This window comes from Rhinatrema bivittatum, chromosome 7 (genome assembly GCF_901001135.1).
Source record: "Rhinatrema bivittatum chromosome 7, aRhiBiv1.1, whole genome shotgun sequence".
NCBI lineage: Eukaryota > Metazoa > Chordata > Amphibia > Gymnophiona > Rhinatrematidae > Rhinatrema > Rhinatrema bivittatum.
The window spans coordinates 29,489,929-29,502,551 of NC_042621.1; the positions used below are offsets into that span (position 1 = coordinate 29,489,929).

The window sequence follows — 12,623 nt, forward strand, 5'->3', positions numbered from 1 at the left end:
GTGGGCATGGTGTTCCATAGTATCAGCCCGGCCAATGATAGTGCTCTTTCTCTGACTTGTGTTAGTTTTGCAGTTTTGACTGAGGGGATGGTTAGGAGGGCTTTGTTGGCAGATCTCAGGTTTCTGTGTGGGACATGGACGTGGAGTGCTGTGTTTAGCCATTCAGCCTTCTCGTCGTGGATTAGCTTATGTATAGTGCAAAGGGTTTTATATTTTACCCTGTATTCAATTGGCAGCCAGTGTAGTTCAGCCAGTGTTTCAGTGATATGATCTCTCCTTCTTTTTCCTGTCAAAATTCTTGCGGCCGAGTTCTGGAGTATTTGGAGTGGTCTTATTGTCGTGTATGGTAATCCTAATAGTAGGGCATTACAGTAGTCAGTGCTGGCAAATATTAAAACCTGTAGGACAGTTCGGAAATTAGTCTGATTTAGTAACGGTTTAAGTTTAGTTAGTTCCTCATGAACACACTGCTCTGAAAATCGACTGAGGAATACCTCACTTCTAATCTTATTTGTGTTTGTTTATGTGATCCTGCTCCAAGTCTTTCCACAGTGAACACTGAAGAGAAATATTTTCTCCCTTCCTTTTCAATTACATCTTTAGAAAACCATGAGTCTCTTTTTTCTTCTTCCCTTTATTTACATCCTAACAAAAAGCATGTTACTCAACAGGCCAGGAGTACTAACTCAGGATAAAACTTACCTACTGTAAATCAGCAAAGGCAATTCCTAAACTGAAGAAGATCAGACTCCAACTTAATAGGCTCAGAGTCCAAAATGGCTGGTCCATTCCATGACAATGGACCGGCTACTCCAAAAATTATTTTACAAGCCTCACCCTGGTGAACCTTCTTAAAAGAAGGAACGTTTAACACGCTCTGGAAAGAGGACACGTGCAGGCCAATACATTTTTAGGGCAGAATTAAAACAGCATGGAGTCAGATCATTGATAGCCTTAAAAATCAAGGTTAAGATCTTAAACCTAATTCTCCAGGTCACATTGTTAGTTTATTGTACATTGTTAAAACATTGTCATTTCTGGTGTTTGTTTTATTATGGGCCTAGCATCTTTTTTCCTGGTCCTTTGGGCTCCCAGGTCAATCAAAACTGGTCTCCACTGGGCTAAGGCATTATGAGCTTTCATTTGCAACTACCAGGATAGGAGAAGGGGTCCCTATTTTTATATCCCCTCCCTATTCAACTCTGCCATGGCAGCAACTTGGCCAGAGACCACCATCCATAGCTCCCTCCAAAACCCTGTTTGGACACTAGTCATCCCCATTGAGCAATGGCTGACACCAGGGGCTATGAACACTATCTCCACAGCATTCCCAACCCTGACAAACGAGGGACGGAAGGCAGAAACGTGACCCAGGTATCAAACCCAGGCCCCTCCACATGGCAGAGCAAAGAACTTAGTATTGGGGCAGCTTACCATTTCTAGTATTATGGATTGTGCTGACAATTGACATATATTGCTAATTCTGTTTAATAAATTTACTTTCAGTAATTACGCTACTGATAATTCTCAGAAGAAGGTACAAGAAGGATGTGAATATATTACGAAAAAATGTGGCAGAAATTCATGAACAACTTGTGAGCTATGATGAAGAAGGAGGAGGAGAAATGGACACCACCAGCTATGATGTATCTGTGTTAAATTCTGTTCGTAGAAATATCACAAAGTCAAGACCAGAGATGGGACCTGAACTGTGTTTGTATGCGCAGGTCCAAAAGCCTTCTAGAAATGGGGAGATGGCAGTTATGATTGAGGTGAAAAAAGATGAAGCAGACAATGACGGAGATGGATTACCATACGATACTCTTCATATTTATGGCTATGAAGGATCAGAGTCTATTGTAGAATCTCTCAGTTCTCTGGAATCAGGATCTTCAGACTCGGAAATAGACTACGATGTTTTAAATGAATGGGGGCCCCGATTTAAAATGTTAGCTGACCTTTACGGACTGGAGCAGAATGCAGAAGATTTGCTATATTAAAAACAGAGCCAACTGTGATTTCAGCGAAGAAACCCAAGATGCTCTTCGCCCATGAAAGAGTACCTGCAGCAGCATCTGCTCACGCAGAGACTGTACACAAACCATAACTATGTGAAGAACAAAATAATTATTTCTTGCTCCTCCCCAATTCTTATTACATATACTAGGAAAAAAAACAGTAAGTTTTAGGTTTAAATATTTCACAGTCTCTGCCATAATTCAGAGCAGTCCCATATCTTATTACCAATATTTGTATCTACACATTCCAAATAACATGTCATAATATTATAAACATGGCTTTCAAGAAGTTGATTCTCCTTTGGTGATGATAATTGTTTGCCAAATAGTCTTTAAAAAGTGTAATTCTGTGACAGTGCTCCATAAGTTTTTCTTATATACCCTTTTTAGAGGCAGTACTGGCTGATTTTTGTAGCATTATGCAGTGAAAGTGGTCCCCATCCTTAGTTTTGTAATTAGCACTTCTTATTTGTCTTGTCTGTGGGTCTTGACCAGATTGTAAGCTCTATAAAGCAGGGACCATCTCTTCAGTATATCTGTACAGCGCTGAGTATGCCTGGTAGCACCATATTAATGATTCACAGTACTATGAGCATTGATGTGTCAGCTCTGTAGAATGCTACTTGTCTTCAGTATGTCCTCATTCTGCCACCTGCGGTCAGAGCTGGGGACAGCTGCCTGAAGAAATACACTTTTTCAAGCAAAAACCCCAAATTCCCCTTTCTACCCAGAATGCACTGTCAAAAAATGTGATAAAGATCTGATTGTCTTAAAATATGGGGATGTGAGATGTGTTTTCTGTCTAAGGTAAAGGGTGGTCCAAGATTAAATCAAAGATGAAAATGTTTTAAATTGTCAGAAGAATCACAGCCGAAGTCTTTGGGATGCATGAAACCTCAATCAGATCCCAGAGAACTGTACAGTTAGCCACAATCACTGGTTGACGAACAAGGAAAATTTATAGTAGCTGCATGAGCCCGTTCGGCACACTTAGGGCCTGATTTACAATACTAAGGCATAGTAAATCAGACCCAAAGTGCAGTTAAAGTGCCTTTGATGTTTCTGTATTTTATCTTAGGTAACGTAGATAGCATTAAATAGTTTAACAAGTAATTGGTAAGTTCTGAAGGGTTCATACTAACAAAAGATAAGTTCCTATAGAAATACAGTGAGACCTCTGAAAAACTACAGATCAGTGGGCAAACCTTGGGGGCTGTGACCAAGGGGCAGCACGTGTAGAGCAATAGAGAGTTTCCTGTGGGTACCTTCCTATGCCCACAGAACTTTGCAACTATTTATTGGTTTGCACTGTCCAGTACTGTCTGTGATTTTCAATGTTCAGGTTATCTAATAGACTGACTAGAATAACTAGAAATGCCTTTTCTTACTATACTCTCATTAATATTTCCTGTGGTCATTCTTTGGGCTATTTTGAGAATTTGTTTTGTACAGTATTATGTAAACTGTTCTAATTATGCATCGGGTAGAAAAGTTCTTGCATTCAAAAAGGTTCATTTCTATACTCATTGCACTTTGGCTTCTAGCACATGAAATCTGGTGCTGTGCAAAACAGAAATATTATGTGCAGGAGACAATTTTTTCTTGCAAAAGGAGGAAAAGGGCTACTATGACCCTAACTAACATCATCAGATATCCAGCCATTAATATGGTTCAGAAAATTATGCAGAATTAAGGCTTTTGTGTTTTCTAAGTGCCTAAATAAAGTATAATTGTTTTTCTAAAAATAAACTGCATTTATTTAATTTAATTTAATTATTAGTTTTGGTATGCAAAGAGATAGAGGAAATTCTTGACCCAAACAAAATGCAGCTCTCCAAAAATGTTATATACATTGCAGGGCAGACTATGGGGGAACCGTTACATTTTTAATGGTGACAGTGTCTCTTGTGTTTGGTTAATTTGACAACAATATTACTTAACTATATATGGCGATTTGATTCTGTAAGCACTGATCAGGTGATCGAGTCACAAACACAGAAGAAGATAACAATATATTGTATTTTATATATTACTGGACCTGTGCAAGTAGCATGTCAGTGCAGAAGAGCTCTATCAAATAACATAACATAATAGATGTCAGCAGATGGGATCCATTTGACTCAGGTTTTCTGCCCAGTTGACTGGACTCATTTGCACTAGCTAAGGAAATCTCCTATCAGCTGTGCAAGCTTGATTGCCTTCAGGAGATTAGGTCTCCTTTTTGCCTTTAGTTGGAAAGTGCAATCAAGTTAATCTATTGCCCATACAAGATTACTGCTCCAGACTGGATTGTATCTGAGAATATACCAAAGCCCCACCACGTCTGCACATTGATTAATCGTCCCTCCTTGAGAGCTTGATGCAACTATTTTGCTGCTCTGTGCCAGCTGGTATTGCCATCTTTCTTTTTTTGGGTCATTTACCAAAGGTCAACATAAGTTACTATACTTATGTAACCCTTTGCGGAGGGGTTTGCTGTTTCCCTAGGGCCATAAAAGTATTTTTAGTTAGAGCTACTCTCTCCATCCTACCCCTTCTCTCTGCAGGAGGGAGTTCTTGCTCTGGGGGTAAAGAACGCTTTCTTGGCCCAGGTGATTGAGTGATTCTCCTTAAGTGTGTGTATTTCTCTGGCTGTGTATTCTCCTCAGGGACAGACAGGCTGGTCACAGACTGGGTGTTCAATCACTGTCCCACATACTTTCCACAAATGAAACTGTACCTTTGAACTATTTTCATAGTCTTTCTGCTGGGATGCTCATGTCCATCTCTCTAGCTCCTGGGAAGAAGCTTGTCACTGTTTCCTCATCATGGTACAAACAGTCCAGTCAGACAGGAAAATCCAAGAGAGGAGCCCCAAATCACGAAAAGATCCTACTTGAGTCCAAAGTTCTGTCTTTTTCCCTCAGCCTGTGTCCTAGACCCTTGGGAGTAGAGATCCAGTTGGGAATCTCTAGATCTTAATGCTTAACTCCGCTCTGTCTTTCAATTCTGTGTGACTTCTTTGGGAGGAAAAGTCTGATGTTTCCAGGTTTGACCAAAGTTCTCACTTCCTGACTTCCAAGTTATGAGGAGGGGTGGGAAAAAAAAAAACCTCCACACTAACCAAAAGGGAAAATCCAAATTTTTCTAAGTCCAAAAAAAATCCAACGCTGCGTAATTCTGTTACTGATCTTGCTTCCTCTAGGGAGTAGCTCACAGGTCTCCAAACCCTGCTGTCTGGATTGGGGGGTTTGTCCCTTTCCAGAGTGATCCCCAGAATTAGAAAACGTATCCAAAAGCTGATAAAATCTATCTCTTCTTAAAAACCTGAGGCAAATCCTCTCAGACAGAATAAACTGATGAGGAATCTCCTCTGAATGCAGAAAAAAGAACAGCAGGTGATGTTAGTAGGCCCAGCTTAGCAGAGGACAAAATGAAAACAGCTCTTGCTTCTCCCAGAGCCAACTCAAAATATCCACACTCTGTACCTTTAGCTCCACCTTTTGCCCTAGGGATAACCAATCAGGGTCAACCTCATTGGAGAGACTGAAAAGGAATGGAAAATCCCACTAAGCTGTTACTAGTTCTGATGGTAAGGGACCTAGGGTCATCTATGTTTGACCACACTTATTCCAACTTCCAGGACCCTCCCCACTCCAATTTCTTTTCCCCCACCCCTATTCTTATCACTACCCCCCCTATGTCATGGTTTATATGTTATTCTAAAGCTCTACCAAATGTGGATGCCATAGCCAACCTTAAGGCAGGTGTAACATGCAGCGGTCCATGGGCCAACCCCACAGCCCTTACTCTTCTGTCGGGCCTGGCAGCAGGGTCTCGTGCCACCGTGCTCCTCCTGCCCCTATGAAGCAGTGCAGGAGACTATGCCGCCCTTCTCTGTTACTGCAAGATGCTGTCAGGGTTGCTGCGTGGGTCTCCTCTCGACGCCTAGGCCCAACTCCTATTTAAGGCCAGCCCTCCCCCTTTCTGAGGCCTTGGCAATCAAGTTCCACACCGGTGGTTGCTGGCTTCCTGTTCTGGTGGTCCCTTGAAACTGACACTCTCCTCTTGGTTCCTGTTCCCCGGTTCCAGCTTCCTGCTTCCAGTGTTTCCTTGGCTTGATCCTCCAGCTGACCTGCTGCCTGGTTCTTTTGACTCCGTCTGATCGCCACCTGCCCTGACCTTCAACCTGGTTCTTTCAACTCCATCTCATCACCGTCTCCCCTGACCTTCTGCCTGGATCACAACACCATTGGATTGCTGCCTGTCCTGACCTCAGCTTGCACCTGACATTATGCTAATTCAGCTTTCGTAAGCATCTTAATACTGAAACCCTCCTTCTCTCCCTCTCTGACTACCTCATCAGAGGCATGGACCAAGGACACTGCTACATCCTTGCCCTATTGGACATTTCTGCCACTTTTGATACGATAAGCATAAACTCCTCTCCCGACTAGCTGACATTGGCATCTTAGGCTCTGCACTCCAATGGTTCACATCCTATCTTTCCAATAGACAATTCTCAGTCAAAATAAGCAATGCTGAATCCACCCACCATACACTCTCCCAAGGAGTCCCCCAAGGCTCTTCCCTCTCATCTACCCTATTCAATATATACCTCACTCCTCTCTGCCAGCTTCTATCTGATCTCGGCCTCAAATTCTACTGATGACGTGCAAATCATCATACTCATTCAGGAGTCCTTATGACATGCAAATCATCATACCCATTCAGGAGTCCTTAACCAAAGCCCTTGAATTCTGGAGGAACTGTTTTGCTTCCATTAACACCCTCCTCTCTAATCTCCACCTCGCTTTAAACACCTCCAAAACGGAACTGCTCCTCATCTCACAACATATACCCCCCAAACCCGCCCTTGCAAACAATCCTGCCTATAACGCCTTTCCCATGCAGCCTTGTGCACGAAACCTCGGGGTTCAGATCAACCAGCAATTGAACCTAAAAAAACATATCAAATCAATCCTCAAGGAAGGCTTCTACAAACTCAATGTGATGAAAAAACTAAAACCATTACTCCATGCCAGTGACTTCCGCACCGTCATTCAAGCCACCCTCTCAACAAAAATGGACTATTGTAACTCCCTCTTCCTAGGCCTCCCCTACTCCTCTTTAAAACCTCTCCAAATGCTGCAAAATGCAGTAGCGAGAACCATTTCCAACGCCCGTAAATATGACCATATCACTCCTATCCTTAAAGACTTGCACTGACTCCCAATCCCCTCTCGCATCCTATATAAAACCCTTACCTTGATCAATAAAGCCATAATCACACACAACTCTAACTGGCTTGATGAGCCATTCCGCCCCATATGCTCCAACCGACCCACCAGAGCCTCCAATAATGGGACCCTTCATGTGCCTTCCCTAAAGAAGGCACACCTCACCTCCATGAGGGACCGAGCCCTTTCCATTGCTGAGCCTTCACATTGGAACTCCTTACCCACCAACCTCCGGCTTGAGACATGCACTTCTAAATTCAGAACTAATTTAAACACTTGGCTCTTCAAACAGGCTTATCCTCAATAGCCCCCTTCCCCCCGCTTTCCCCTGTCCCCCCTCCTCGCTCCAAGCCAGCATTTAACTGAATCCTTGTACATAGTTTTGTTACATTTGTTACTTTATTATGTTGCTGTTTACGGGCTCTTATTGTTATCCCAAGCAGCCCCAAGTGTTTGTTTCTCTTTATCTCTTTGCTATTTCTTTGTTCCTCTGTAATCCCTCCCCCCATACCTGTTCATTGTAATTTCCATACTATAGTTCTGCTGTAAACCGATATGATGTCTCCACTAATATCGGTATAAAAAAGTCTACAAATAAATAAATAAATAAATTATGCTTCTCGCTCCTAGCCTGCCACCTTGCATCACATAGGTGCGTGCTTCCGGGTGGATGATTCCTAAGTCCAGCCAGCTCCAGCACCTGAGGGCTCAACCTAAGGGGAACATAGGCTTGTAGTGGTGAAGCTCAAGCTGGGCCTCCGCTTCGACTGACTTCCCCTTCCGACGCTGGGGGCTTGCAGGGCTCCTCCCTGCAGGGTGCGTTAACTCTCCCTTGGTCTAAGGGGAGATGCCAAGGCCATGGACTCGGTGGAGGCTTCCGCCCTTCAGGCCATTCCAGGACTCGCACAAAAGATTCAGAAGCAGCAGCGCTTCCTAGAGGCTTGTGCGACCTCCATAGAATGCCTCAATGCCCGGCTGGATGCTACAGTGGTTCAAGCCACCCCGTCACCTCCAGCAGCGACTCCTCCGATTCCAGCTGCACCTCCTTGTCCTTCAAGTCCTCTGCCGGCACCCCTTTCATATGGCAAAGATCCAAAGCAGTGCCGGGGCTTTATAAATCAATGCTACATGCACTTTTCTCTCCAGCCGGCCCTCTTCCCTGATGATACCACCAAGGTCACTTTTATTCTATTTCGTCTAGATGGCAAGGCTCTGGCTTAGGCTTCTCCGCTCTGGAGTGTTCTGACCCGCTCCTGCAGGATCTACATTGATTCATCTCTTCCTTTAAAAAGGTCTTTGATGACCCAGGTCATCTAGCAGCTTCCAGTGTGGATCTCCTTCATCTTCGTGAGGGGAATTGCTCGCTTACTGACTATGCCATAGAGTTCCGCATCCTAGCCACTGAGCTCGGCTGGCGGGAGAATTGCTTACACCCCATCTTCCTGGAGGAGCTTTTGGCTCATATCAAAGATGAATTAGTGGCTCATGACCTCATCAACCTGGCCGAAAGGATTGAAACCCATCTCCAGGAGCGCATCCAGGAGTTCTAGACCCCTTGCAGATCCACCTTGACCAGGCCTCGTTTGCACACACCTAATCCAGCTTCCTCCTTGGGCCCACCTTCAGCCAGCATGACGGAGGAACCCATGCAATTGAGTCATGGCTGCCTTTCTCCTGAGGAGCACGTACAGAGGCAATAAGCAGGTCTATGCCTGTATTGCGGGGGAGCAGGGCACTGACTCTCGCAATGCCCAGTCCGTCCGGGAAACTTCCCTGCCTAGGGTATAATGGGGACCTGATCCTAGGCTTCTCGACTCTGGCCTCTCAAGTAACCCTCCCTGTGACCATCACCTTGGCCAATCTAAGCTTCCCAGTTTTGGCCTCGTGGACTTAAGGGCAGGGGGAATTTCCTTATGAAGTCTCTGGTGGACCCCTGCGCATTCCGACCATTCTTAAAGAGCTACCCCTGGTCATTTCCTCCATTCAGGGTGATCCCTTACCTGGAAGGATTACCCTCACCACAGTCCCCATAATCTTATGTATCAGGCGCTACATGTCAAGGAAATTGAATTTCACGTAATCGACAAATCTATTCACCCCATGTTCTTAGGACTATCATGGCTACAACTCCACTCCCTGCAGCTCTCTAAGTGGGGTCCCCATTGTCACCAGTCCTGTCTAAAGAGGATCACCTGGGAGCCTGCTTCCAATGTTCTAGACAAAAATCTCCTGCATGCATTCCATGCCACACATCCCAGGAAACCTAAACCTTTAGGGAGGGGGTTTAGAGGAAGGGGTACTGTTACATGTGGTGGTACACGGGCCAACCATGCAGCCCGCCGCCCTTACCCTTCTGTTGAGCCCAGGTGCGTGGTCTCGTGCCACTGCGCTCCTCCTGCCCATGGTGGGCCTGGCGTGGCTGCCCCTATGAAGCGCTATGAGAGGCTGTGCCGCGCTTCTCCATTGCTGCACATTTAAAGGGCCAGTGGCGAGAATGGTCAGCAGTGCCCCTTCACTGACCTCAGCAGAGCCGGCCTATTTAAGGCTAGCTCTCCCCCGTCCCAGGGTCTTGGCAATCAGGTTCCTCACCGATGGTTGTTGGCTTCCTGTTCTGGTGTTCCCCTGGAACTGAAGCTCTGCTCTTGGTTCCTTTTCTGCTGTTCCAGCTTCCTGCTTCCAATGTTTCCTTGGCTTGATCCTCCGGCTGACCTGCTGCCTGGTTCTTTCAACTCCATTTGATCGCCACCTGCCCTGACCTTCAGCCTAGATCATGACACTGTTGGATTGCTGCCTGTCCTGACCTCAGCTTGCGCCTGACGCTGCGCTTCTCGCTCCTGGCCTGCCACCTTACATCGCATACAGGGCCGGAGGAACCACTAGGCGAGCTAGGCCTGTACCTAGGGCGCCGAGACTTAGGGGGCACTGCGGCAGACAGCCAGCCCCCGACTCGCCCTGCCTCCCCCCCCAGTTCCACCCTCCCGATGCCCCCCTGGTGGTCCAAAAATGGCGCCGGTGGCCTTCAGCCCCTACCATGTGACAGGGGCTACCGATGCCATTGGTTGGCCCCTGTCACATGGTAGGGGCTAAAGGTCACCGGCGCCATTTTGCTTAGTGGCAGCTGAGGCCCCGGGAGTGGCAGATCGCTCCCACGCCCTCCGCTGGATCACCAGGAGGGGCATCGGGAAGGTGGCACTGGGGGAGAGGCAGGGTGAGTCGGGGGCTGGCAGAATTTTGAAAGGGCACTTTATGCCCTTTCAAAATTCTGCTGCCTGCCGTGGCGCCCCCTAAGTATCAGCGCCTGGTCTCAAGCTGCGCCGATCTTCCTTCAGCCACGTAATCAGCTAGACCGGCTGCGCCGATCTTCTTTCTGTGTGTGTGTGTATGCGATGTGTATGTAAGAAGGGAATGGTGCTTCTGTGTGTGTGTATGTGGTATGTATGTGAGAAAGGAATCTGCCAGTTTAAAGAAATGAAATGTGATAATACATATATCTCAACTTTTGTGCCGGTAGCGCAACTTTTGAAAAGTTGGATGAAAGATGAAATTACTGAATTTTAAGCATCCCTCATCTGGAAAATAAAATTTAACAAAGTGGGTAGAGACAAATACTAAAGCAAAAAAAATTAAAGTATTTAAAATGTTCATCTCAGCAAAATCACAAATTTAAGATACTGATGCCAGATGGGGTTTGTTTTTGTTTTTTAAAGCATAATTTAAGCATGAAGACTTGAATAGTTCCAATCTGAAACAGTTTTACTTTTTTTTTTAGAAAATGTATATTTTTAAATGACTAAGACTGGAATCTTCCCATTTAAAAGAGAAGCTGACTAAGGATGTTTTTCTGTTCCATATCTCCCACATGAATAATCATACGACTGATAGTTTGAAGAAAGACACTTGCTTTATTGCCTGAAAGCGTAAAACAAGAGAAGCTGTACGGTGTGGGTGGCTGTCCCTTGGGAGGACAGAACCTGAAGGAAGGGTGTCATTTCGCCTTCTGATAGGAAGTGTGCTGCGGCAGTCAAAAAAGCAAACAGAATGTTGGGAATTATTAGAAAGGGAATGGTGAATAAAACGGAAAATGTCATAATGCCTCTGTATCGCTCCATGGTGAGACCGCACCTTGAATACTGTGTACAATTCTGGTCGCCGCATCTCAAAAAAGATATAATTGCAATGGAGAAGGTACAGAGAAGGGCGACCAAAATGATAAAGGGAATGGAACAGCTCCCCTATGAGGAAAGACTAAAGAGGTTAGGACTTTTCAGCTTGGAGGAGAGACGGCTGAGGGGGGATATGATAGAGGTGTTTAAAATCATGAGAGGTCTAGAACGGGTAGATGTGAATCGGTTTTTTACTCTTTCGGATAATAGAAAGACTAGGGGGCACTCCATGAAGTTAGCATGTGGCACATTTAAGACTAATCGGAGAAAGTTCTTTTTCACTCAACGCACAATTAAACTCTGGAATTTGTTGCCAGAAGATGTGGTTAGTACAGTTAGTATAGCTGTGTTTAAAAAAGGATTGGATAAGTTCTTGGAGGAGAAGTCCATTACCTGCTATTAATTAAGTTGACTTAGATAATAACCACTGCTATTACTAGCAACGGTAACATGGAATAGACTTAGTTTTTGGGTACTTGCCAGGTTCTTATGGCATGTATTGGCCACTGTTGGAAACAGGATGCTGGGCTTGATGGACCCTTGGTCTGACCCAGTATGGCATGTTCTTATGTTCTTATGTAATGTGGTTTTCTTATTTAACGGTTGGGAGCATCACTTTCACTTTTAGTAAAAGTGAAAAATGCTGCAAGTCTGAAAGCAAGGTGCTTCTGTGAGAGTGTAATGTGTATGTGAGACAGGGAGGGTGCTTCTGTATGTGTGTGGTGTATATGTGAGACAGGGAGGGTGCTTGTGTATGTCAATGTGTGTGTGTGAGAGAGATGGAGCATGGTTTTGGCTGGCTTGTGGCTGTGAGAGAGGGCATGTGTGTGATTGAGCCTGTTTGTAAGTGAGATAGAAAATGTTTGTGATTGAGAGCTTGTGTGTAAGTGAAATAGAGAGAGCCTGTGTGTAAGTAAGAGAGAGCGAGAGCATTGTGTGATTGAGAGAGACTGGCCAGAGAGGTGACGTGTGTATGTGTGAGAGAGACTGATCAGGGAGATGACTGGTATGTGTGTACTTGTGTGTATGTGAGAGAGAGAGAGAGAGAGACTTGTTGGGGAGATGATTGGTGTGTGAGAGATAGAAACTGGTCCTGAGGGTGTGAATGGTGTGTGTGTGTGTGTGAGAGAGAGAAGAAACTGGTTGTGGTCCCTAAGGAAGAGGACTGTGAGGACACCTTCAGCAGCTACTGCTGCTTCTGGTGTGGCCTGCAAGGGAATGGA

At 45.1% G+C, this 12,623-nt stretch overlaps 1 protein-coding gene across 3 annotated transcripts in view; it reads left to right on the forward strand.

Moving 5' to 3' along the window:
* CDH5 (cadherin 5) overlaps positions 1-3,779 on the forward strand; it is a 197,527-nt gene extending 193,748 nt beyond the window's left edge. For all 3 annotated transcript variants that reach the window (XM_029608179.1, XM_029608178.1, XM_029608177.1), the window contains one exon: positions 1,507-3,779. In XM_029608179.1, the coding sequence (XP_029464039.1) occupies positions 1,507-2,000 (494 nt within the window). In that variant the 3' untranslated portion in view covers positions 2,001-3,779. The remainder of the gene's footprint in view (positions 1-1,506) is intronic.
* The last annotated feature ends 8,844 nt before the right edge of the window (positions 3,780-12,623 follow it).